At 41.8% G+C, this 27,230-nt stretch overlaps 1 protein-coding gene across 1 annotated transcript in view; it reads right to left on the minus strand.

Moving 5' to 3' along the window:
• Positions 1 to 946: 946 nt before the first annotated feature.
• The window catches only part of myo3a (myosin IIIA), a 54,212-nt gene continuing 27,928 nt past the window's right edge, over positions 947 to 27,230 (minus strand). The window contains exons 13-39 of the mRNA XM_040127563.1: positions 26,755 to 26,859; positions 26,432 to 26,515; positions 25,612 to 25,814; positions 24,146 to 24,244; positions 23,914 to 24,028; positions 22,348 to 22,474; positions 21,663 to 21,873; positions 21,096 to 21,243; positions 19,211 to 19,364; positions 18,565 to 18,653; positions 18,321 to 18,450; positions 17,564 to 17,646; positions 15,616 to 15,696; positions 15,233 to 15,438; positions 14,995 to 15,106; positions 13,814 to 13,976; positions 13,644 to 13,730; positions 13,428 to 13,551; positions 13,112 to 13,342; positions 12,631 to 12,955; positions 12,346 to 12,558; positions 11,929 to 12,282; positions 11,691 to 11,830; positions 7,990 to 8,071; positions 7,069 to 7,109; positions 2,516 to 2,761; positions 947 to 1,058 (exon numbers count right to left, since the gene is read on the minus strand). Of these exons, the coding sequence (XP_039983497.1) occupies positions 947 to 1,058; positions 2,516 to 2,761; positions 7,069 to 7,109; positions 7,990 to 8,071; positions 11,691 to 11,830; positions 11,929 to 12,282; positions 12,346 to 12,558; positions 12,631 to 12,955; positions 13,112 to 13,342; positions 13,428 to 13,551; positions 13,644 to 13,730; positions 13,814 to 13,976; positions 14,995 to 15,106; positions 15,233 to 15,438; positions 15,616 to 15,696; positions 17,564 to 17,646; positions 18,321 to 18,450; positions 18,565 to 18,653; positions 19,211 to 19,364; positions 21,096 to 21,243; positions 21,663 to 21,873; positions 22,348 to 22,474; positions 23,914 to 24,028; positions 24,146 to 24,244; positions 25,612 to 25,814; positions 26,432 to 26,515; positions 26,755 to 26,859 (4,065 nt within the window). The remainder of the gene's footprint in view (positions 1,059 to 2,515; positions 2,762 to 7,068; positions 7,110 to 7,989; positions 8,072 to 11,690; positions 11,831 to 11,928; positions 12,283 to 12,345; positions 12,559 to 12,630; positions 12,956 to 13,111; positions 13,343 to 13,427; positions 13,552 to 13,643; positions 13,731 to 13,813; positions 13,977 to 14,994; positions 15,107 to 15,232; positions 15,439 to 15,615; positions 15,697 to 17,563; positions 17,647 to 18,320; positions 18,451 to 18,564; positions 18,654 to 19,210; positions 19,365 to 21,095; positions 21,244 to 21,662; positions 21,874 to 22,347; positions 22,475 to 23,913; positions 24,029 to 24,145; positions 24,245 to 25,611; positions 25,815 to 26,431; positions 26,516 to 26,754; positions 26,860 to 27,230) is intronic.

Genomic DNA, 27,230 nt, shown 5'->3' on the forward strand with positions numbered 1-27,230 from the left:
GAATCTCATGGAAATGTTCAAGTCAACATGAGAAAGAAAAGTCTACACCAAGAGGAACCCGCTAGAATGGTTTGATATCAACATGACCACAGCTGCTGCTGTTTACGTCTGATATCGAACCGTTTTTTTTCAATTATTCATCCACAGGAATTAAATATTTTCAGTTGAAATGGGCACTGCAGTAAAAAAAAGGAAAAAGAGGCTTGAATATGAATTAAGGAGCACGTACGGCACATTCATCTCAAAATACTCTCACCTTGCACAGAGACAGATAGTCTTAAATGTAGGATAAATGAAACATCACAAGGAATTTGATGGTATTTTATTTCCTCACGTGAACAAACCAGATGGTCACAGCACAGAAAAACTATGTACATTTCATGCGACACGACAACGCCGAAGCCGATCTCCCAAAAGACACATTCCTCCGCGTGGACGGAAAGGCAGAGTCGTCAAGTTGTAAGAGCACGACCTGCATATTTACATGATCTATTAGACTTTATACAACGATATCTGATGTTTAAATGGATGGGACGTGGACGACATCACACACACGAACAGGCCAAAAAAAAAAAAAACTTCTGAAAGGAGATTGATACTGCAAAATAAGCAGGAGTAGCAATGTCTAGTTTACAAATTACATAAATAAAACCATCTTTTACAGCAAGTTTAAAGGGCATAGCATTCTATTATTTACATGTACCTGCATTCTGTCAGTGTTGCGTTACATTAGACTGGTGGTGACCTACAATCAGTGAAATCGGTACCTTTAAATTTCCCTAACTAAAGTCGTTTTTTTTTGCTTTTTTAAAGAAACTGTGATGAATCAAATACTCATATTGTATACCGTGATATATGATAACAAATTGCCACGTAGCCTGAATGATGCTTCAGGTTTTGACAGTTTTTTACCAAATGGCTATCAAGTTCAGCCCCCCCCCTGTGCTCAGTACTGTTTGATGAGCCTTCGTCTCTGCGAGGTCTTCCTCAGCAGATGTCTGTAGTCGTACGGGTTGTCAGTCCGACTCTCTGAGGAGGACAATCTGGGAACGGAGCGCCTGTTAAACACAGAGCAGGAGAGAAGAGCGAAGTTCACCAAAAAGACAGAAGGCAAAGTCAAAAGACAAAAAAAAAAAGAAAAAGAAAAGAGAAAGAAAGTAAAATAGAACCGAGTTGGCTTGAAAGATTTGAAACAAAGAAAATGAGAAAGGACATGAAAAGACTGATGTTCAGGAAAAAAGATTTCATATTGTTTATCATCTTCAGGAGTCATTTATCATGTGCACTGGCTGTCTGAGGCAATGGGGAGAAAGAACGAGGAAAAATAGATGAAATCCTTACTTTGATTTGTCACTTTCTGTCCTTCGACCAATTGGAATGTGAAATGCAAGTGCGGCTAAACAAAGAAAAACAGATCCTCGTGGGTTCAAGTGCCTCACGGTCTCCGTTCGCAAGTAAAGCAGGTACAGTTTAGCTCAACTAATTACCAATAACGTCTCCCACAACTGTTTGTAGGATGTTTGAAGTCGCTCCCCTCTCAGTTTACTTAAGCCAGTTTACTTAAGATGTGTTTCATCGCCAGCCTTTCATTTGCGGCATCCTCGGGAATTTTTCTTTCCCTACAGCTGAAAAACCTTGTCTTTGGCCGGGCCTCTAGTGGTTGATCTCCTGCCCTCGCCGTAGTGATGTCGGAGCGTACGCCAGGGTGTGTCGGTACACTGTGACGTCGCTGCTGGGTGTGGTTAGCACCAAGCTGGAAAGCAGTTCAGTCTGGTACTAAAGTTCCTCTTTCAGCGAAGCTCCAAAGAACATTTTCCGGATTATTTTCACCTAAATAGCTCCTATTAAATGCAATCACACACACTTTTAACACCGGCAGCATTGGTGCATGTGCGCAAACAGACCAAAATGTGACTCTTTTAATCAATTTAATAAAAAAAAAAGAATTTTACAGCTTTTTTTTACTGTAGTATGTGACTAAGCAGTTTTGTTAGTCCAAGCAACGTTTGCCTACAGATACATTTAAGTATCTCGTGTGTATCGTCAGTGTGGAGAGACTTTCAATCAGTGCACAGCTGGAGAAGACCACTCACAAACGTGATCTGATGACCCCCGAGCCAGCTTCGGTCAGAGGTCCTTGGACTCTAGGGGCCTCCGAAGCTGGTGCTCAGCTCTCCGCTTTTAATCGCGTTGAGTGGAGCTGGCATATTTGGTCATTATGAAACGTGGTGCCAGGTTTTGCCCTTGTGGTCACCAAAATAGCAGAAATGAGCAATTAGTAAGGGCACCTCTGTTTCATTCATGCTCAGTTTCAGAAAAATGGAGCCCTAAATAGTCAAATCTCTTTTCTGGACCTATGTTCGTACCAGCATATTTGTTTTTCGGGCACGATAACAAAAGGGGTCAAATCTACGACCCATCAGTTATAAAACCATTTCTCTCACTGGCCCCATCCTGGTTATCAGTCTTTACAGAATAAAACAGTTCTTTCTACACAAGGACACAGATGAAGTACCTGTTGTCTTTGGCGGGTTTGGGAGGCTCTGGCTCAGTGACGGCCCTCCCTCTGGTCTGTCTGGTCTCGACGGCAGCCGCTCTCCGGTCCGCGGACCGGAGGGACCGCCTGCGGTCCGTGGACCGCCTCCTCTCAGGCACGCTGCTGTGTGAGCGGGGGGCTTCCTCTGTGGACATGCAGGGTTCGGACCTGCTAGTGGACAGGCCCCGGTAGTACTGGTCGTCTACGTCCAGCAGCTTCCCGGGACTAAAGCACAGACAGAGGGGATGGATGCGTGTTAGGACGAAGGACTTTGTGTCCTTCCACAGCCACTTTTGTAACTGTTCATTGTGGTCCAGCGTATGACAGATAACATTATTTACATAACATTATTTTGATGGGGTCATCTGATGTCCCCATCAGAATTTTGAAGTACGGATCCTATTTCTCAAAGTCTTTGATAAAATGACATCTGTATTTATTCTGACAGTGTCAGATATGCGTGTTAATGTCATCAGTCTCATTAAGGAGAATAGATTGCTACGTGTGGAAGCTCTGCCGTGGTCGCAAGCGTCTGTACGTGAATAGCAATTTTCACGCTGAAACGCAACGTGTCATAAACTTCCCCTCCTTCATGTCCGGGAAAAAGACCAACAGCGCCAACCGGACTGGTGTTGTGCGCTAGACCGTGGGGAATTGTGGGAGACACTCAGCGATATAAAAGGAAAAGAGGGTATCAAGTGCAGTTTGAGTGTAGTGTGTTTTGGTATTTCTCCAACATGGGATACACCTGCCCACGACCTGGCAGAGTGTGAACTTTGTATGTTTTCATCTTCTAAATTTATTAGCGAGTTAAAAGAGGTTAAAAAGATCGAGTTTTGGGTTGTTTTCTGCATTTATTCGAGGAGTGATATCATGTGTGTGTGTGTGTGTGGGGGGGGAGCGAATGCAGAAGTCCTTCAATTGAAAAACTGGTATAAAAACATATAATTGGAGCTTTGGAAGACTAAAAGAGGGCAAAGGAGAACTTAAAATCCCCGATGCAGTTCACAGCCTTTGTCACTTTCTTACAGAGCAGGAAGCAAACAGGGTTTATAAAGGCTCCTCCTACAGGCGTATGACTGCAATCAAGACCTGATAGATCACAGGTGTTGCCCTCTCTCAAAACTAAATCTGGATGAAATTACCCTCTAAATTAATACAAGACATTTATCGTAAACATGACAACCACTATCAAAGGTATATATATATATATCATTTCCTATATACAGTGTCTTAAAATGAGTAGGCTTTTTACATAAATGTGCCTCAAACTGTTTGTCGGACTCTCAGAGCTCTATAGTATCCTCTTCCTGTTTTTCTTTAACAGATTTTTTCAGCTTTTTTTCTAATATTTCCTCTCAACCGCGAGCGCCCGTAGTGCTGTTTTGAGATTCTGATGTAGTCTCAGTGTTTTTCCCTCTTTATGGACGGATTTGTTTGGAGCATCCTGTGAATATCTAGTACAGCAGCAGCTCTCTCTCACACCCCCGACGTTTTTTCTTTCTGTTGACTCACCATGGCAAACAACTTTTCTTTACTTTACGGCGGAACTTTTTTTGCACGGCGATGATGATTGCCCTGCAATTTCAACAAAATACACCCAGCAATGGCTGAAAATGATGAACAAATCGCGCCATGCAAGGTTGGCAGTATTATGGAATGCATTTAAGCCGACATGAAGGAGCCGAGAACTGCTACTAAGAAGACTTAGACGTACCCGACGTTGTACCTGTGAGGGGCAACTTTTCGGATCTAAATAAGGAAACTAACTTTTCCCCTTCCTGGAACTTGGTTATACTTTGGTTCCTCATCAATCTTGAAGATATATATTAGAAATATAATTTATTTGATGTCTGCTAAGTTTCCAAACTCACTTTCAAAGGAGACACACCTGTGATCAGTTGTCTTGATTGTAGTTGTTTGCCTCCGTAGGTGTGGCCTATATAAAGCCTGCTTGCGGGCCTGCTCTGTAACACACCGCCGAACGGCTGGTGGTTTTCAAGCGCTTCTTTGCCCTCTCAACAATTACTTCAAAAACGAGATACAAAAAAAAACCAGATCTGGGTTTATATACTCAGGAACCTGTAGCTCAGTCTTGCTGCTTTTTCACAGGCAACTGTTTGAGATCCTCGTGCGCTCTACAGTTGTGGGTGGCTTGTGTTTGTAATATTTTCAGGTGCGGTTCCTTTAGCAGCTGCTACATACCCACCCCAAGAAGCGAATAGGAAAACCCCCCAACCTCCCCTCTCAAAAATGTTCCCTGAGTGACGCTGGTCTTGTTGACTCCAAAGTTTCACTGGATGGTAGTGATATTGAAAACTATAGTTTCATTTAAAAAAAAATAAAGGCTTCTTTTTGGCCTCATATTATTCATATCAACGTCATGGTGGGACTTTATTTTAAGATACTACTTATGTCCAGTTTCACTACTTGACAATTAACTGACCAACACTACGATAATAACGTATGATAGAGGAGGAAAAAAAGAGGATAATCGTCAAGCCAGCAGTCTGCAAGCATCTTCCCACCACACTGTATAAATTGCCCATCCCCACCATGCGGCCTCCCTCTGAGCTCCAGGGGTGCTGTTATGAAAAGCCGAACCTACGCTCTGACCTCCATATGCACGGGAGCGAGAAAAGACAATTTTCCATGCGGAGATCAATAAGTCTCACCACGCTATCATATGCTGAGAACTGCTATTGGAAATCAGTCTCTTTGCGGCCACGCTACTGCAACGTCAGACGCATCAACACTCTACCGTGATCCGATGATCTCACAGCACTGGGATGAGTTTGAGGCCTGACCTGACCTCATCGCCGTGGTTTTCAGAGGCACGGCGGACACGCAATCATCCCACTGATCATGAACCATAATGGATGTGCCACTCTGCGGCTGAAATGAAAATTTCTCTTTTGATTGTAATTATCCCTCCGGGCCACTGGTTGAATTATGTGATCGACACACTGATGACATTAGCCTCGCATAACGGAATATGCTCAGCCGTCTTTAATGCGCAGGGCCGGATCAGGTCACAGGTGACATTTTTAGCCACGCTAACAGCGTGGCTTTGGGGATGGCGATGCTGGCCGGGCCATCACTCTGGTCCAGACTGAAACCCCTCAACCATTACAGTGAAATTTTTGCACAGACATTCTTGGTCTCCAGAGGATGAATCTGGCTGGCCTGGATCCCCTGACTCTTCCCCTAGTGCCACCTTTGTCAAGGAATTTGGCTCAGACATTAATGTGCCTGTAAAGAATTTTAATAAGTGACAAAGCCGTCTAACTGCTAAAAGAGCCACGACGATTAGTATGTACTACATACTGTATGGAATTAGTATGTAGTATGGATTTGGGACACAGCTTTAGTATCGTTTCTATATTGACAGATCATAAAATCTGAGCTTTTATACATTTTTTTCTGTTAAGCTTTGTTTCGGCCACCACGGAACCAGTTCAGCCCAGAAACAGTGGCTGAAACAGGGTTGGCTCCGGGGCGGGTTCCTCCCCGGTTCACTACTCATGCTAACTACCCAGTTCTTATCTCTTGCTTCCAACAAACTGCCGGAGCTGCTATTGGAAACATAAAAGACATTGCTTTGTGGCATTTTTGTCAGAATGACTTTAACTCTATGGCGTTTTTTTTTTTTTAAATGGCAAATATAAAAGGCTTCATGAGCTGGCAGTGGGCTATATCACGATTGTTACATCTATCAGAGACAGAGAGTAAAAAAACAGACACATAAATGGTCATAAGTTTGATATTGGCACTGAAATCGGTGGCACACTATCACCGTTTCCCTCCCCATTTCTCCCTCTGTATGTATTTGCTCCCATTTGCTATCATCACCTCTATCTACTTTGCAGTTTTCACTCCTCTTACCACCCACGTCTTCCCATCTCCCATCCTCCTCTGCTGTCAGCTTTAGCCAGAGATGCTATCTTTCCCGCTGACCTTCTCGTCCTTAATGATGCATGTAAACTGCTCCTGTCCATCGCTGGTCTTATTTATCCGCTAACAAATTGTTACCCTTGATGTTTTAGTGTTGTGTTGGAGTGTGTGTGTGTGTGTGTGTGTGTGTGTCTGTGTGTGTCTCTTCAGACTGCTGTGATAAAGTACCGTAGCCCCTGCTTGTTCAGCCGGCCCTATCGGTCTATCCTCACCCCCTCACTCTGGGCGGTATTCTCACCTTGTGGCCTCTATGGGACATACATATGCATGAATGCACACACCCACATACACTTTCTAGTCGTTTTTTTTTTTTGTGAAGGATCAGATCTGCAGGTACATGTAGCAATATAAAAAAAACATCTTTTTAAATCTTTATAAATTATTCAATTCCTCACAGAAAAACACTGAAATACCACCATACAAAACAACATGAAATTTCACTGAGCATATTTAGTGAATATATCCGAGGTGAAACATGGGGCTAATGAAAGCTACAGTCATTTCTCTTGACCAGCAGGCAACAGGCCGGCCTCTTAAAACAGTAGTGATAGGTTGAATGACACGAACTGGACACTTACTCAGCTTTCCTGGGCTTGCGCTTGTCATCCTTGACGGACCGCTGAGTGCAGAGAGACAGAGGACAGATTACGACATGTCAAACACTATAAATATCTGTTCAGGTAAAGCACAAAAATTGATTTTAGAACAGAGGTTCCTGCACTCCCCGTTTGCTTTCAGGTACCCATCAGCCTTTCCTCGCTTCCTCCTTGGGGGGTATGTAACCCCCATGTTGGAAACCACCGTTTTATAAGATGTTGGCTCTGTGGGTTATTCACCTTTCAATCAATAATTGCATTCCTAAAATAAAATATCTAAAATATCCTTATTCTAAATATTTTTTGTGAATTTCTTTCCAATACATGTGATCAAATTTATAAGAGTAATCAAGCTGTCACTTCAGTCATGTTTTAGAACCACTTCCTAAATCTTTTTAACACGGCACAGTTATTTCTTTTCTAAAGGTTGCTGCTCTTTTTTCCAAATGTTAAATGTCTAGTGCTTTTTATTCATTGAAATTACTGATTTGAGGCATTGTCTACAGTATATAACTAAGTCGATTAAAAAGAATACCAGCAAACCTCAAGCGCTGCAAAAAGAGCGACTTTGCGCTGAGCTATTGTTGGCTGAAATTTATGAAACACTCCAAATAATGACATTAGGAGAACACTGAATAAAAAGGAACTGCTCAAGAAAATTACTTGTCAAATATAGTGAAACTCTGGAACATTTTTTCCAGACAACTTTGTAGTAGGTAAAACATTTCTTGCCTTTGAAAAACATACGCGGTGAAGAGTGGTACAGAAAGAGAAAAAAAAAATTGCCAATCAATAGTGCTTTGTGAAAGCCAATAGCCGGGAAAGCAGTTACAGTGTCACACGGCAGCTGAGAGCAAAGCTTCGCTGTATTAAGTATCTGAAATCATTCCCCATCTCACTCACATGGATCAGGTTGTAATAGGTAGAGTCCTCCGGAGTGTTCAGGGTCTTTGGCTGCTGGGTCCTGCGGGGAGTCCTCGACAATCTTTTGTCTGCTGAAAAAGTAACAAAGACGGAGGAAAACATCAGACAGTGGAATTATGTCGATTGTACTGAGCAGTTAAAACTAGTCTATTTGTTCCAAGATAAAAGAGACTGGTAGCAGGTGCTTTTCAATGAAGTGAAAAACATGCCATTGTTCTCAGGGCTTTACCCATGTTGCCTTAACCTGCTTCTTCTCATGTCCTACATTTCCCAGAATGCCCTTCAACAACTTAAAGAGGTGTGAAAGTGCATCAGTCAATCAAGTTGTTGGACACCTACATTTAGATTTTGGAGGGTTGATGATCGTGTTTCCTCTGCACCTGCATTATGGTACGCTGAGGTTAATGTTAAGGGGGGGACATTACTATCGCTGCCATTTCTGTGATGGATTTCTCCCAGTTGGCTCTCAACCTTACCACTGGTCATTCCTAATGTCGTTTTTTTTTCTTTTTTTTTTCTTTGCAAACTCAACTTTAGCTGCATCAAAAAAATGCCACACAACATGACCATTTGCATTTATGTTTACATGTATCTGCAGGTATAGTGGAAAATACATCAACAAAATTGTCTTTAATTACACAGTATATTCTGAGTAGCTATTTTTTAAGTGTTAAGAATAGCATTTTATGCCTTTTTATTAGAGTTGACACTGGAGAGGTGACGGGGGAAAGTCCCCGGTCGGCCTCGAACCAAGGATGTTGTGATACATGGGTGGCACCATTTTAACAGCTAAGCCACCAAGGTGCCTAAGGTTGATTTCTCTCTGACCTGTTTGTCAAACCTCCGTCTGTCCTACCTCAAATCTTAGCGAAGGTGGCGATGATGTCTGTGGAAACCTGAGGCCTTGAATGAGATGTGAGGTGATGTGGCGGTCTTACGCCAAGTGATCATAAAACTGAAAATCCATTTCATTGAGGACACCGGCGTGACAGTCAGGTCAGTGTTTTAGCCGGCCTGATCATGGTGACCAGCTGGCTCGAGAGTTTGGAGGAGTCCACAAACATGGCCGACTGGATTACCAAAGCGACTGAGTGCGAGCCAACACCATTCACCGGCACTTTGAATCTGTTGTGCTTATTGAGCTGCCCTCCATACATAATGCAGTTTAACCCTAAGGCCTTTGGCTGGTTTGAATTTTCCAGCGGAGATTACGCGAAACAACCTTTGACACAAACAAAGTGTCGCAGAAACTTTGATGACCCATGTTCAATGCCCAGCATGGTTCTGAACGTAGAATGAAAGTTTTGTGTGGCTTCTTTCATGCATGACATCTTTCATGCTCTAGTGACTCAGTGTTTCAATCTATCATAATTGTCATGAATTGATATACTGTAACAATATCTCTAATATGTTAATGTAATTATAAAAATATTACCATGACCTTTTGCTTGTTGCTCATTATTAGTCACTGTTCATGCGAGGGCGAAACACGTGGCAAAAACAATCCATCATGTGCAGAAGCTCTCAGATAAAGGGGCTGAAAAGTTTCTGATATTATTGAACAGCTCCATCTAAAGTTCGTTCTATTGCACAAACAAGTAAAGCCAATTTCTCACACCCTCTTTATTAATTCCTGCCATAATTGTTGGAAACACGCACTCAACAAAAATTTGATTAACATTTTATGACCTTTCCCGTGAAGAACATTGGGACTGGCATTCCTCTGCTTTCATTGTGTCTGTCACAAATGATTCTTATGCAGTTTATTGTCTCAATGAAATTTTATGAGGACTGGACAGCTTAGGACTATTGATGGAGAAAAAAAACAACCTAGTGGGGCTGAGAAGCATAATTTTATAGCGAGTTGAGGTAGCCCTTGGAAATAACACAGATAATTAATTCCTCTTTACCTCAGGCAACAAGCTGTAATAAAGAAAAGCCTGTAAAGGGCAAACATGCCCATATTTAAAGGGGACTGTAAGCTGCCAGAAACTCTGTGTGGAGTGTGCGTGTGTGTGGTATGTGTAAAAGGTTTATTTGTCATTAAAATGAAATGCGGCGCAATCCAAACACATAGAAGCACATGTGAAGGTAGGCAGATTTTTGTTAGCTTTGGACACAGCCAGGCTAGCTGTTCCCCTCTGTTTCCAGTCTGTGTGCTAAAGCGTAGATGACCACATGCTGGCTCTAGCTTCATATTTACCAAACAGACGTAAGGAGCGGTATCAAAATTTTCATCTGAATCTTGGCGAGAAAGCAAATAAGCTTATTTTCCCAAAGCCTTGACTCATCTAATGCTGGTTGCAGAAAACCAATACTGGATGATTCTGCAAAAACATCAGGCCCTGAATTACTTTCCACGGCAAAAATGTTCTAAATTTGCCTACAATGTGTGTGCATGTCATACTTAGGGCAAATAAACTATATTCGGGTTAAAGTGTGACATTTGGAAAGAAGAAAGAAGAAATATCACAATCTCCCTTTTTAAAAATGAAAAATTGAAGAAAGTCAGTTTGCTGACTGTTCACTTATTCTACTGTTACATAATGTTTTAGCTCAATAAGGTCGCCTTATGATGATGTCTTTAAAGCAACTGTGTTGGGAAGCTAAAGGCGCCGTTAACCAGAATTGCCACTTTTTGCCACATTGGCTGCTGTTTAAAAAAAAAAGTTAGTCTCTTTTTAATTCGGGCAACTATGACACTTGCTTAACGTTAGGAAAAAGATGCATTTATGGTGAGTGGTCGTTACAGATGAGATTAAAATGGAATTTAAATGCTGACAATTAGGCACATAGTAAAAAGGACTTCAAAAGATTCAAGAGATACTGTAAGCCTGCACTCTAGATTTTGTAACAACTCAAAAAAGCCACTAAAGATCAAATGAATTGCAGAATAATCACGTTGCAATCCAAGAAAAGGCAATCATTGGTCTTTTCATTTCTTAAAGACACAGAGCCTATGACAACAGTGACGTTACAGCTCCCATCTGTTTTTTCGCAGAGAGGGTGAGCTTCCAATTTGCTGTCTTCCGCCTGCTCACCACTCCGAAAGCGATTACGGCTGTCACCTGCGCAAATCAAATTTTTTATTTGATGAAACGTTGGGCAGGGAAGCGCTTCCTGTTTTGGTACTTGACTCTACCACGCTTCCTGACCTAATCAAGCCGCACGGGAGATAACATCGCGTTCTACTGTGAGGAGACGGTCGTAGAATCTACGTGTCTGTCTTTTTCTTACATCAAGGAAACAAGAACAGGGTGGAAACAGCTGGCACGGGCCCAAACACCTTTAAATTTGGGATAATAAGTACTGAATAAGGACAGATTTCTTCCCCCAAATCCTGAATATTTACAATCAAAGCTTGAACATAATGCTTTGCTTTCGTTTGGCAGGAAGAGACTCAGTTGCACTCTAACTAATGTGGGTGAATGTATCTGAACTCCATTTAGCTCCATGTCTGAAGAAAATCTTCAGTGCAGCAAAATCAAAAAGACTCTACTGAAAGATGCAGAGACCAGAGGAGTGATACATTTCCCCCTTAGACAGGCAGCCCGCCTTTCTAAATTATCTGATTCAGGGCTTCAGAAACAGAACCAAAACTGCACATTAACCTCAGGTTAATCCATGAAAAAATTCTACATTATATATTGCTTTATAATCAGTTTTTTATCTTACTTGACTGGTGATCCTGGGGAGGATAGCCATTGATTGCTTTTCCTCTCACAAACATGCCATTGTTCTCAGGGCTTGATTGATGGGCTTGGGTGGGCTCATTCAACTTCTGCTGCAGGGCGACGAAGTCCTGAGAAGTCTGTGAGATCTGTTGAAAGAGATTTGGACGGAAATAATACATGAGCGGAAAAAATTAACAAGTTGGAGAGTTGACTGGGTAACAAGATGTGTTTTTAATGGTATTACCTGGTTGGAAAAGCTCTGTAGTAGCTCAGCTTCTTTCTGTGCTGTTTGCTTGTTGGCCTTCAAGTTCTTCCTGTCCTTGTACCCTCTGAAATTACTCTGGATCTTCACTGCAGCCTGTTCTTCCTCCAGTCTTTCTTTTTCAGCGTTAGTTCCCTCTTTACATTCAATCTCTACATCAGTAACATCCAGCACCACCACCACCTCCTCCTCCTCTTTACTTTCCTCGCCTGAGGCTTCTTCCTTTGCGCTCCTCTGTTGTTCTCTCTCTGCTTTCAGTTTCTTTCGGTCCCGGTAGCCTCTGAAGTTACTCTGAAGGACAGTAGCAGCTTTTTCTTCGTCCAGTCCATCCAGGTTCTCAGCAGTTGCATCCTGCTGGGATTCTGGCTCTGAATCTTCTGTATACATCACCTGTTCTACTTTGTCTTCTTCTTCTTCATTTGGAGGTTCTGGTGTAACCTCTTTTTCCCCCTTCCTTTTCTTAGGGATCTTTCCTTCCTCCTCGAGTCGTTTGCGCTCCTTGTGGCCGCGGAAGTTACTCTGAAGCACCACAGCTGCTTTGGTCTCGTCTGGGTCTTCCGACTCGACATTACTTGAAGAAACATCTACTTCCTCTTGAGATTTTGTTGATTCCTCTTTTTCTTCTTTTTCTGTTTCTTCACTGCAAATTTCCTCTCCCGGTGTTAGAACTTCGGTAGATTCGGCCTCAACTGTAGGGCTGATCACTGTTGGTGCTTCTTCTTCACCAGTCGGGCTTTTTCCTTTCTGTTTCTTAGCTGGGATTTTGCCATCTTCTTGCAATCTCCTCCTCTCTTTGTGACCTCTGAAATTACTCTGGAGAACAGTGGCTGCCTTGGTTTCCTCCTCTAAGTTTACAGCCTCCTCCCCTGCAGCATTTTCCTGTTTATTCTCCCCCTGCATGTCCTCTCCCTGCCCTTCTTTTCCAGCATCTGCTGCTGGTGAGTCCTCAGTCACTGCCTCGTCTGCTACTTCTGTATGCTCTTCATCATCTGGCACCTGTGTATGATCACTGTCATCGTTTTCCTCTGCTTCATAAGTACTTTCTTCATCCTCGTCATTCTCCTCTTGTTTATCAGCTGTCTTTTCCCCTTCTCCTTCTTCTTTGCTAGTTGGCTCTTGCTCGCCTTCTTCCTGTTCCTCTTCCACCACTGTGTTTGGCGGTAACTCTAGCTCGGCCCCAGCCATCGTCTTTTTTCTCTGCCTAAACTTTTTCCTCTCTTTATAGCCCCTGTAGTTGCTCTGGAGAACCACGGCAGCCTTAGTTTCCTCCTCCTCATTCTTTGCTTCATTTTCTGGAGTAGAGGCATTTTCGTCTTTTGTGCTTTTCTCTGGTTCAGGCGCTTGTTCCTCCTTTTCTTTAAGGGCCTTCTCAGCCTTTTCTTTCTCTTTGGCTTCCCTAGTAGAAAAATCGGTACATCTTTGTCAAAACAAATCAACATCTTTTTTTCAGGGATATACTATGAATATTGTATTTCTCCTACCGTTTTCTTTTGAAGCTTTTTCTTTCCTTATGCCCTCTATAGCGGGCCTGAATCTTAGTTGCTGCCTTGTTCTTTTCATCGACCAACTCCTTGTACTTCTTTTTTGCTAGATAGCCCCTGCAAACTGAAGAGGAAGATGCGAAACATAAACCAATATAATTCACACCAAGCTTGTATTGTGTAGGATAACTGATATCATCTCAAGATTGTTCTCACCAGCCTGAAGCTGGATGATAAAGGCCTCAAACTTTGCTTTGTTTTTGTCATCAGTGACCCTCTTCCGAACTTTATGACCTCGGTAAGCTGGAGATTAAAGAATGAATTGGCGTGATTGTCCATGACTCATTCATATTCTGGGACACTTACAGGGTGCACAGATTACTAACCTGACTGCAGCACCAGAGCACTCTGTTCTCGCTCTTTTAATATCCGCCGGTACCGCTTGGCTCCCAGCCAGCCTCGAACATAAGCCTGGAGCAGAATGATTCGTTGTGTGGCCTGCTGCACCATCAGATTCAGATGTTCGACGTGGTAGTACTTAAGGAAAACCTGAGAGCCAAGACAGAAACACTTTATTGATCACCGTATCAAACCTATTTTTACCTAAGGTGAAAACAAATAGTGCAGATACTGCTTAATTTACAGATTTCAATCCAATTTACTTAGAAATCGATCTGAATCAAGATATGGTGGAAGAAAATACTGAAGCATAAAGCTCCTTCCACTAAGATGGAACCTGTTTGCAGTTTAGCACATAATATTCTTCCTCATGCTTGTCTGACTTGCCAGAAAAATTCCTGTATGTTGCAGTGATGTTAACCCCCTCTGTTGACTTTTGAAGCAATCTTCTACAATAAATTGTAAACACAAATTGTATGTGGGTGTAATAATTAGACTGTATAATCAAGACAAGCTCACATGGGCTTTATTTTGACGTCAGTGCAATTAGAAATTCAATGCACTCAGTTATCGAGAGCATGAAGTTCTGATTAAGCTAATTGATATTAAACACAGTCTTTCCTGTTCTAAACTTTATTAAACTGGGCCTCAGTGTCTTGTTCTTTTAAGAGGGGCACTCCACTGATTTTACACGAGGTTCAGTTTTCGCGTCGTCAGCCTGTGAAAACAGCTGTATTCTGTCGTCTGCGCATCGAGAGGGAGCTTTGCAAAGTCTGAGAAAACAAATCTGATCAGGAAAGAAATATGCTAGTGAATTTTAGTATGGGAAATGTAGGATCCAGCAATCCTGGAGCTTTACCCATTCTAGGGATTCAAAGTCAGGATATCTCAACCTCTGCCTCTTCAGTTTTCACTGTTTTTTTCTTCTCGTGCGTCCACTAAATTTATTGAAGTGAAATACTAAGTCACCAGAGTATAAATTTTAAAGGCATTTTAGCAAGGAGTCGTGGGGCTTGAAGTCGGATTCTGTGGTCCAGTGATAACATGCTTCCTACTTACCATTGCTACTGCATTTCATTCAAACTGAATTAGCAAACACATATAGAAGCGGATAGTAATAATTAAAAAAAAAAAAAAAACTAAGTTAAAATGAAACATCTTTTCTTACCTTAGTCTTACCCATTGCCCAGTTCTCCAACTTGGCCTTCTCCAGTATTGCAGCACATGTCTCTGGAGTGACAACTGGCTCCTCATGAGCATGGAACGCCAAGATGTAGTACCTGTAACAATCAGTGTAATCACCTAGTTTACTAACATTATACACTGATTTTAATTTGATTTACATCACTTAAGTCAGCTGTTTCCTTCTTTCAATTTGACCTGGAGTGAGGTAAGAACCTGCTGACCTCTTTATGAAGTTAGAAAAGAGGATGCGGTGAGAGTAACCCTGCCGTCTGATCTTGGCGGTCTCCAGAACCCCGGTGTAGCGCAGCTGAACCAGAACCTTCTCCCGGTCAAACTTGTTGGCCTGGCGATCGTTGTTGGGTTTGATACAGCGCACAAAGTGTGGCTGCCCTGCCACCATCTTGGACAGCAGGTCCATCAGAGAGTACTACAAAGAGTGTTAGAAGAGTGAAACCCATCAGGCGGCTTGATTTAAGGGTTTAAAGCACCAACCACGGTAAGAAGAATAAAGACAGCTGCCACCAATACATCTCTGCAATTGGACAGACCACTGAAACAACATCTGTCCTGACAGGAGCAGATGAAAAAAAGAGTACAATCTTACTCTGAAGTAGGAGGCCACCGTCTGTGTTCTCATGTTGGTGGTTTCTCTCGGGTGGTAAGGCATGTCTCCATGCTCGCCCGGCTGAAAGAGCAAACATTAAACATGTCAAAAAACACACAATTCATACTGTACTGCGTGGTTAGACTACCCTCTACACTAAAAATGCCTTCATTTACAAGTTTTCTGGGATAAATGGCAACACTTTGATACAGTGCACACAGGCCACCTGGGTAGTTGAGGATAAGAGGGCAAAATAAAGACATTGAGCTACGGTTAATGTAAAGTATTAGCAACTGAGTCAGCTGCAGCCCACCTGTAGATGATTCACATTTAAAATCATAATGGAGGACATATTTCCATTACAAATTTTAATGCATACTGTGCTTTTCATCAAAGCATTGAATCTTTTTTTTGAAAAAACACCAATCACCGTTTGCATTTGTACTGAGACTTCAAGAGGTACATCAAGCAAGCATTTTTTTTCAGGCTTGAGCTTTAATTTCCGTGAAGGCTGCAAAAGAGATGCATAAATGGATAAACAAAAAAAAGTACCAAATCAAGAGTACGGTCTGCATAAACACAACTTGTCTGAGGTTATTATTTCAAAAAGTGCTACTCAGTTAAAAAAAACAGATATTTCAAAATCAAACAAAAGCTATCTGCTTAAATTCTATTATAATTAACTATGTGTTTACAAAAACCTACAGTATTTGCTCTCATAAAGACAACACAGAACACCACATCAATATGAACATAATAAATTACACACATAAATGTATTAACCTGCTTCCAGCATATATTTGGCAACAATTTAACAAGCTCTAAATCTAATTCTCAGCACAAATACACCGGGGGAAGCCACCTTTTTATAGCAAGCCATCAGCCTAACACTGCTTTGTGGCATTTTAAAAGCTCATTGTGGCTTCTCACGAGCGGAGCCTTTGATGAGCTTTTTGTCTAACACGTGCAGACTGGAATGGAAATAGATTCAAGAAGTCATCGAACAACGTCATTTGAATGCAGCTACTGTCATTTGCTGTAAGGTGAGCAAATTGCCCCCGGGCCTTACGTTTAAGCATTGCAATCGCGTACTTCCACAATGCAATTAAGTTGGCGAGAGGAGTTTTTATTTGGCCACTGGCAACCGAGACGGACTCGGGCTGATTATTTGAATGCTTTCATTGCAAACTTTCAAAGTTTTGATACTTTGTTAAGCATCTTTTTAAAAACTTTTAATAACTGTGCAAGTCTTATCTATTCAAAGGCATGGTGCTATAAACAGACAAATCCACCACAGTGATGGATACAAACAACAGCTACCCACTCAGCAAGGTTCAGTAGGCTTATTGAAGAAGGGGATGATGTTTATTCATTTAGCAGTTTTGCAAAGCAAGTTTGCACAAATGCATTAGCTCACTGGTATGCACATAAACTATATGCATGAGGGGAAAATGGCATTCTTTGCATATAGCTTCCATAATTATGTAACATCTACACAGGAATTAGCTGTAACTGGTCCTAAAAGAAATATAAGCCACTACATTCTAGAGATCTAGTGTGATTAAGGGTGTCCACTTTGGTAAAATAACACACACACTGAAGCACAAACTACATGGAAATATTTTGATTACCTCACTGAAAGAAAAAGAACTGTATAAGGTTAGCATTCCCATCTTTTATGACGGAAAGGCAGAGAAAGAAAGAGAGCGATGAGAGGGAAAAAAGGAAATAGATGTAAGAAAGTAAGAAGATATAATTACAGTTGGTTAAAAGTAAGAACATGAACGACAAACACCACAGAGACAAGAGAGGATGAATTGTAATTCAAGAGCAGTTCTTGGCAGTGGTAGTGACAGTACGACAGGGGGGAACAAATCGAAAAACTTCCCAGGGGAAGTTCTACATGTAGGAGATTATACAATGATAATGCAGAAAGTGCTGTAAGTACCTTGGCAAAGGTGATGGTGCGTGTTGGGGTCCGCAGGCTGCGCATTGTGTTTATGCCTTTACCCTTGGTGTGGGCAAGGTTGCCTATGAAATAAACAAAGAGAGGATGGGGGTCGGTTAGCAAACTGCCGTCAACAGGGGAGACTCGTACATCCAGGAATCAGCTGAAGAAACAAAGCTGAATGCATGTTTTTATCAGCTGGGATAAATTAATGGGGTTAGTTTTTGTAGAAAGCAGTCTCGACGTCTGGAGATGGGCTGCTATCACAGTGAACTGTGAAAAATAAAACCTGTTGATTCTTTAGAACCTAAATACAAGAACTCAATGGTGCAGATACCAGAAGAGATCGGTAGTATTTCCTTTTTATGTGTGTGTCACAGTTGATGAGGTCGGTGAAAACAACCGCACACTGTCGTGAAACAACAGCGCTTGATACCATAGCCTTAAGACTACTTTAAAAGAGTGATTATGTGATTATTGGCTCTGTGATTCGATTTTGACAGAGCTGGCAGCCTGCTTTGCCAAGGAGGGATGCCAAGGCCAGCTTATTACAACAAATGTCTGGCAGACAAGGGAGGAAATGCTTGCGAAGAAAGAGTACCAATAGCCTGTTTCACTTTAGGTATGCATTTAGTTCAGCTTATAAACTGTTTAATTAAAAGGTTGTAGCAAACAACTTCCTCCTCCTTCCTCTTCCATTTTTTTTTTTTTTTGTAGATTTAAGTCTTGCTTCAAAAAGAGCCGGCATCCTCTTTACCTGTTTTGGTGAGGGGATGGGTGACAAGTTTACGAATAAGCTCGTTCTCTGACGACCTCAGCAGCAGGACGATGTCGGCCGGAAGTGTGTCTCTGTTCTTGGCCAAGAAGCCCGCGGCGTTATAAATCACCTTGGAGTTTGGTAGAGAGGGGAAAAAAAAAAAAACTTATGTGAGAAGCCTACACATAGTTCGGATTAAAATGAAACCTCTGTACAGGCATTATTAGGATCTAATTTCAGTTACCTTTCCAGCATAGTGGTGAATACCAAAGCCGAGATCGACCCTCTTTGGTCTCCAGAAGGTTTTGGTCTTGAGATTATCTTCAAATTTCTCTAAAATATCAAATTGCACATCAGGTCATTATCCTGTCAACCACCCAAGGCTATCTAAAGTGAGAAGTCCCAATGACAGCTCTTAACTAAATTATACTGTACATGCGCTATGGGAAAACAGATCATTCTGAATATTGGTTTTGAAACTTGCTGTACTCTCTCAGACTTTGTTCTTTGCAAATGAACAATATTGTCTTTCTCTGACTGCCAGAGATAAGGGATTAGACTTGGCTCATCCCTTCAGGTGTTAAACTTTCTGTTCTGTTTCCTGTTTTTTTTCTTTTCTTTTTATTTATTTATTTTTTTCTTTTCAGACAATCCACAAGGTTAGCTTCTCCCCATCATCCATCTCAACAACATTTGGTTAAGGAAAGTGAATAAAAACTCACTCCCCATTCCTCAAAACTGTGATACTTTTGATCACAGAACTTGTTTTGAAGTTGTTACTGAGAAGGAGCTGGCATACTTAGTCAGTAATTCCAGGGGCAAATAAAAGGCTGTAGACAGTGAATCCTCCCAAAAGCAGATTTCAACCTGCAGCAGCTGAAGTGACTGACCTACGAGGGTCTGGTCGGTAGCCTGAGGGAAGCGACTCTCCTCATCCAGTAGCGAGAGCATTCCCATGGGCTTCTGCAGGAACAGATCCAGGAGGGGCCGGTTGTCCTCATACTCAATCATCCGAGCATCCACCTCCTCATTCAGATACTCATCCTGTACAGAAATGGCAGACACATTTTGTTAATGGCTTTCTAAGATATTTTGAATTCCTCCCTTTTTCGATATCCCGGACCTTCATTTTCTGTTTTTACAGTGGTCTACAATGTTCTAAGGTCTGAATATTGTATGAAGTTTGGGGGATACATGATTTTTCAAACCCCATCTCTGATTGTTGCTGTCTCCTATTATGGGACCACAGCCTGAAATGTGTTGGGAAATATCACAGAGAGAGCAGCCGGCTTTTCAGCCAAAAGAAAGCAACGTCCAATGTCGGGAACAAGAGCGAACACTTTTCTCACTTATGAAATAAAGATCCTAAATAAATAACCTAATACAGGGTGAATGATGCCAAGTTGACTTTTATTTTTTGTGCTTGGAAACATAATTTGTCTAACATTTGTTTGCTGCATCACTGTCACTTGGAAAACAATTGAACCTAAAGCAGAATACCTCATATCGGACCAAGCTGGATTGATTGTATTGGGGTGAACAAATAAAGGAAAAGCCCAGATAGTTTGCATTGATGTTTCCTGCTACACAGCTGTAAAACAGAGCCAGATGTGCCTCTTAAAGTCAGAAGCTGACTGAATTTTGTGACGCGTAATGAGAATTTTCCGAGTTTTGTTTTGACTTAGTGTTTTTAATTAGATGAAGGAATATCACGTATACCTTTTTAAATCCATTTTCTATCATAGCTATTTTTCTATTTACATTAAGTTCATTCTACTCACATTCATAGAGACTAAACGTTAGAGTAAGAGCGACAAAGAATTTGCATACTGGAGGCATCCGAAAAAAATAAATTGGCCAAAATCAGTCCTCCAGTGACTGGACAAAATTAAATCCTGAACGTGTTGCATTGTGTTTTAGCTGACTGTAGTTGAAAACTGCTCTTTCCCTATTTAGATAAATCTTGTGGGGGGCAAAGTGAGCTTAGCCCTCCACTTTATATTGAGCTAACCTGATCACGTCAGGTTGACTGACTCTCAGGGCTGCTGGAATGACTCAGCAACATTGCCAGAGACTCCTATTCCATGAAGAAATGGACAAAATGGGAACAAACAACATCGAATCAACGTGCTTATTCTGGCACGAACTGCACGCTGTGAAACAAACGAACCGCACCATGGAGATCTGTGGGGCTGGAGATAGAGTGGGAGAACATGTAACCTCATGTGTAAAAGCATGGAAACACATAGATGTACATGAATGCAGTAACGCAACCTTAAATCTGCTTTTTTTTTTTTTTTTTTACTCTAGATGTGACAAGTTAGATGATTCTTATTAATCTCATAGCAAAGTATAGTGGCAGTATAGGACAAATGTATTACTGGGCCTGATGCCAACAATACCCAAGAGTGAGTTTAAGTCCAACACTAACAGTCCTCAACTCCTAATTGACCCTCGTTTGGGATGATTTATAGCTTCTTCTCCATGGGTGAGACCAAATCATTTGACATTAGCAAACCATTCTCTGCCCCCCACCCCAAGGCAACACACACCCACGAGACGGCATAGAGGGAGTATGGGGAACCTCATTCTCCCATAAATAAAGACAGCAGCATATTTTACCCATGCCATCTCTATTAAGGCGCAGCGTGACAAATGATGACCTGTTATCACCATTTAGATGGAAATGAGGTAGTGCCAAGGTGAAAAATGCAAGATGGATTCAGGCACTTAGAAAGTGTTCTTTGATTGCAGCGATAGGTCAGCGGGCTTCACCTGTTCCCAAGCGAATATGTGCTGGTTGAAGTAAAACTGGATCTGCTCGTTGGCGATGTTGATGCAGAGCTGCTCGAAAGAGTTCTTCTTGAAGTTCTCGAAACCGAAGATGTCCAAGATTCCGATGTTCAAGCCCTTGTCATCCTCTCTGGAGGTGAGAAGAATGAAACATCAGGTCTTTGAATTCATTTTTTCATTTCAAAATGTGTCCTTTTACGGGATTTGACGTTTGCAGTTGTCCACTGCAGTTTCGCAATATGACAGACACTCGAAATGTATGGCGGAACAGAGATTAGATGCAATATATCAGTACTAGAATATGAGAGAACCAGTGATCTTCATTATACTATATGTGATACGTACTGATGTGTATCAAGATTTCTTAATATTAGTTTTCTATCCTTGTATTTTTTTAGGCAGGTTCCACAGCTTTCAAGAGTTGGCAATGATTAAATCATACTTTTTCAAACTTCCCATACAAAAGTAGGGACTTTGTGAGGTGACCTCATTCTGCCTTCATGACGACAGAAAAACACACACCATCACATTTTGTGCTCCTCATCTCACCCTAGGTGGCTGTCGGGCCGCAGCAGCGTGTTGATGCGGTTGACAATCCAGCTGAAGAGGCGGCCGTAGAGAGCCTTGCCCATGGCGTCCCTCACCTCCGCCGCTTTTTCCACCGTGTTGGGCCTGACGATCGTCTCGCCCCGGGCCACAACACAGTGGGAGGTCAGGGCTTCCTGGAGCTCGTCTGAGCGGATAAACAGCAGTGAGGCCACTGAGGGGACATGAGATAAGGGATGGGATGAAAGTTAACGTTTCGTAAATAGAACGAGTGCAAGTAATACGTGCAACGGTTTGCAAAGTTTAACTGCCCTCATTCAGGTTCAGAAATGAGGATGATGTTCACGCTTCACAATACAATAAGTGACGGAGAAAACCCACGTTTAAACAAATGTTTAAATTTAAAAAATATAATGCTGTAAGAATAATTGTGTTCTGTGAACTCTAACCATTGCAGATGTATGTTGGTTTGGTAACGGTGTCTCTGTAATTCTGCAGTGGCCTGTTTGTACTGACGGATAACTTCTTTCAGAGCAACAGTTTCCTATATTTAGCTCCACTCCACCTGGAGCTCTCTGCACAATTAATGTAGAGGAGCAGAAGAGGGAGGAAGTGGGGGTGTACAAGAGGTCATCTTGGTTTAACGTCGTCATAGACTGAAGTGGAGCCATGCCCCCCTCTCTCTCACCGTTCTCTAGGACGGAAATGTTGGAGATGTTGCTCTTGTCTGTTTGATGCTCCGAGGCAACCGGAGAGAACTCGATATCTCCGGAGTTGAGGATGGCAGCCAGAGTGCTGTAAACACTGCCCAGCTCCTGCAGAAATGCGACAGTATGTAGAAAACTGACAGCAAAAACCACAACATCAGGCATGTCTTATACACTGACCCAGCTGTATAGGGATTTGAAAGAATTTGAAAAAGTTTCTCTATTTATCATCATTATTGCCTTATGTAGCACAGCCGCGCTGGAGTTACCTCCGTGTTGCATTTCTGAGAACTCAGACTTACTAATCAGTAGCTGCCACTTTCTAATGAATATAAATAGTCGTGATGAAGTCTTGTAGGTGCCGTGTCATGCAAGGCCTGAGAGCAGGCGAAAATGTTCAGATGCGTAAGGTACAGTATGTGCTCTTGTTCAGAGCTTGAATTTCTTTCTTTCACCTCATAAAATCATCTTGTCCATAGATAGTTAGGGATTGATGGTACAGTTTTTGATAATTATTATTAGCATCTCAAATGAGTCACTGTAACCTTAGATTACTTACTTTGGTACACGATTTGTGTTCTCAGTTGTTGAATGCTGGAGCTATGAAAGTTGATAAATTAGAGGACTTTTTCTTTTTTTTTTCTTTTTCTTTTTTTTCAAATTTCATTTCAAGCACTGTAACATAGCATTAAATTACATTTAAATTGGCCTATCAAATGTCCTTTCTGTGCACAGGATGTAATGTTTTTTTTTTGCTGGCCACAAAGACTCGAGAGTTACCACGAGCAGTGTTAGCCTCGATAGCTGAATGGGCAAAAAAATAGAGCGCCAAATTAAGAAGCCCTAATTCCATTGGCAAAAATGGAGGCTAAAAACGTCACAATGTGATCACTGAGCAGCAAAGACGTCAAGAAAATACAGTTAGATTTGGATAAAAAGTAAATAACAATTAAAGTCTTCATTCAGCTCTTGGGAATAGCGCGTCTGTTTGCTCAATTAGTCTGACACGCGCAAGGAAAAAAAAAAAAAACCAAACTCTTATTATGTGGCAGTTTGTGTCTCAAAACTGTGTCAAAATAGAAATAAGTGTCTCAAAGATAATCCTCCTACACATTCTGTGACTTCATCCGAGACAAGAGGTGCTGTAGAAAAGGAGGCTGTTCCTCCAGCAGTGCCAAGTGATTACAGGATAACTGCTATTGACATGCAGATCCCAGAGGCAATCAGCTCTTTGGGCCTCATTAGCCCTCACAATGCCAACAGCTGACTGCCTACATGTGCATGTGGCTTCATTCTCCGTCACAAGCCACACAGCGTACCTTTAGAAACTGCCTGTACACTACTTTTAAAGATTATTTTGTGTATATTTTTTGGAACTCGCTGATTAGCATACTTGTGAGCAGCTCTTTTAGTTATACACTGACTTTCATACATTATACATGAGTGTGAGAGCACGTCCGTATGAGTGTTGGGGTCAAGCTTTATGCTATCATTGTGGTCAGGCCACTTTCAGCTTTTGGCCCAATAATTAATGCATTAGTTTGTACCTCCAGAGTGAATCCAATCACTTTGAAACACTGCTCCACTGCATCAAACTGCTCCTTGTAGAAGGTGTTGCTCACTATGTCAGGCCCTAATTTAATGTGCTCGTTACACAGGTACCTGCAGTACAAAGAGGAAACATAAAGATCGGGACTCGGGCGTCAGGAAGTGGGGAGTCGGCAGTGTGAGTGGGAAAGGACAGTGTTTGAGGGGAGGGCTAAGAAACGTCAAACCAACTTAGGTGTTTTGCTGTCGGAGAGCTTGTAGTGGGCTAGTTTCTTCCTGTCAGCCAGGCCAGCATAAATGTAGTAGAAGATGTGGAAGTTCCTCTCCCCCCTGTCGAAACACACAAAGACGGGGCTCGGAAAGTCAGGTCTTAAAAGCATAGAACATATATAATGTGATTTTGGTCGCACGGTACTCATTTAACGAACGTCTCTCCTGTGCTGCTAATATGAGACAAGCGATAAGGAAGAAGAAAAGCACACAGACGAGGCTGAGTAATTCTCCTAATTTGTTGTTAGTTTACCGGCAGTACTCTGTTGAGCCCCAGAACTGACAAAATGTAGTAAATAGTTATCAGACCAGTCAGAAATGTGATTAAATGCAATAAATTTAAGAGCGTATACAGTGATACTACGGCTGTGCGCAGTACAGTATACGGATGATTGATACTGCATGCAGTGGCCCGTGTATTTTTGTCAAAAGTTAGATTAAGCTATTAAGATAAATTAAGTCTTGATTTATATTTTCAATCGATTTGGTGGTAAAAGGGAAAAAAGAGCCTTTCTGCTTTTTTTTAAGTAAATCTATTCTTTTTACACTTCATTTTACTTATTTAACTAACAATATTCTTTCTGGATGTTTTCATATTCACATTTCATGAAATATGACTCATATTTTTGATTTGTCTAAGAAGCTTTGGCCGCATTTTGTCAGTTTAGGGGCTGGAGTACTGAGCCAGTAAAAACAGTTACAGGCTGTAATGTCCTCTGTACCTCTGTTTTTTTTTTTTCAGTCTGAGAAATTAACAGAACGGATGTCGATGATAGCGACCCGATAATCTTGGATCGGCTAACTTTTCACCAAATGCCATTAAAATGTAGAAAGTATTTTTTTATGGGTATTAATGCTGAATGTCCGAAAACATAACATCCCAGAGACAATGAATTATGATCTTATCTTTGAAGCATAATTCTTGAATAAATGTGGATCCAATTTATTTGCTCTCCCCGACAATTCGTATCTAACAGGCCAAAGAAAGGTGTAGCTCTACACAAAGCTTGCAGCCAAATCATAACCCTCTCTGACCTGTGTGTCTGCTTTCTACTGGACTACTTAAGTCTGCCTTTGAAGTTCCACTAAGGGCACTTGCAAGACCGCAATCTTTGATCAAGCAGGAAATAAGCTAGCTCCCCCACTTGACCCGGTCCGCTCCCCGGACACATGATAAGGAGAAGAGATGGACTGAAGTGCAGGTTGAAGGCAAATGCCACTAGTTTGAGATGGGGAGGAGGCAATGAAAGGAAGAGAGACAGAGTCCATTACGCACCGATCCCTGGGCAGCAAGAGGAAAATAACCTTCGGAGCAATGTTCTTTCAGAAAACAACAAGAGACGTGATTTAAATTTCGATGAATGTCACTGGGATATGAAGGCCAAGGCAGAAAAAGACAAAAACAAAAAGAAGGAAGTGATATTTACATGGCCTGGTGGATGACTCTGGATTTCTCCAGCAGATACTCAGATATCTGCGCTCCCACCACTGTTCCCCCGCAGGTGAACTTCATCTCCAGGTACTTGCCAAAGCGGCTGGAGTTGTCATTGATGACCGTGCAGGCGTTTCCAAAAGCCTCCACCAGGCTGTTGACCAGCAGGATCTTCTCCTGGAGCGTCCGGTTATTGGCCTAAATAAAACGTTATTCCAGCTTAGAAAGTGGGAGATCAATTCGGTGGAAGTAATAACTCATTTGTCAAGAAATGAGGCATGAATTTCTGCCGTGTGCCTTTCAATTCATGCTATTCCCACCAAAAGTGGCACCGCCATTGCTTATTTCACTATTCCGCTTATAAAAAAATCGCATTGCAATGGAACTTTCTTTTCAGTCAAGTTGCAAACCATGACTGGTGCCCAGCTGGAGCTTTAGGTCAACTGATCACAGGTTTTTTCTAAAATTCCCTGAGAGTGCATTAGGAGGCGCACAGGTTGCTGGACAGGAAGCAGCTGCTGCACAGTTTAAAACAGGGATTTCTGATTTCTTGTCATTCATAAATATTTTTTGGGATTTTCTAACAGTAAACAGTTTTTTATTGTTTACCCTTCTATTTCCAACACTTCACTTACTTTCTGATGTTTATATTTGGTTTGGTTTGATATTTGATTTTAAATAGCTTTTTGAATAATGGACATTATTTGTGCCTCAGGAAATATATGTGAAAGCCAATGGGGATCAAAATGAGGAGTAAATAATAATGGGAAGGACGTGTTAATGAAATGTTGTGTTTGTGGACCATTATAACTCACCTTCCCAAGAACAGTCAGCTGCTGCACTAACAGATGAGCGCTCTCTGTTTTCCCTGCTCCACTTTCTCCACTGATAACAACACACTGCACATGGGAAGTCACAGAGATTACTATAAAACGAGTAATGATAATGATGACAAAATGTGACTATAAAGGGACGTTAGACTCCATAAGTGGAGACAGCGGGGTAATCCGAATCTGATTGCCTCTTCTTTCAACAGACGGCACCAAATCAAGTTGAGGTAACAGTAACTTCCTGCCCCCAGGACACTCTAGAAGTGACAATATATTACTTGTGTGTTAGTACTGAGCACAAAATTTACCTGGTCTGCGTTGTATGACACCATGGACTGGTAGGCGATGTCAGCCACAGCAAAGATGTGTGGCAGGTTAGCTGTACGCTTTGCTCCTATGTACATCTTAGTGTACTATAAGGAGAGGGGGGGTTGACAGTAGCGGAAAAGTCGTATTTAAAACATGCACACAACTGCCACGGACACCATAAAGTAGACACACACACACAAAATTTTCCCTCTATACAAAATCCCCTACAATACATTATAGTTTTGTTCTGGGCAGAGAGGAATGAAAAATAGCTACAAACTTGAGGCAGAGAAAATCATGATGATTGAGAGGAAAATACAATCAGTGGGGTATGGAGGAGGCAGAGAAGCAGGGGCTGTGTGCGTGTTTGTGTGTGTGTGTGTGTGTGTGTGTGTGTGTGTGTGTGTGTGTGTGTGTGTGTGTGTGTGTGTGTGTGTGTGTGAAGGTGAGGCTAAATGGGATGCAGCAGACTGAG

This window comes from Xiphias gladius, chromosome 5 (genome assembly GCF_016859285.1).
Source record: "Xiphias gladius isolate SHS-SW01 ecotype Sanya breed wild chromosome 5, ASM1685928v1, whole genome shotgun sequence".
Taxonomy (NCBI): domain Eukaryota; kingdom Metazoa; phylum Chordata; class Actinopteri; order Istiophoriformes; family Xiphiidae; genus Xiphias; species Xiphias gladius.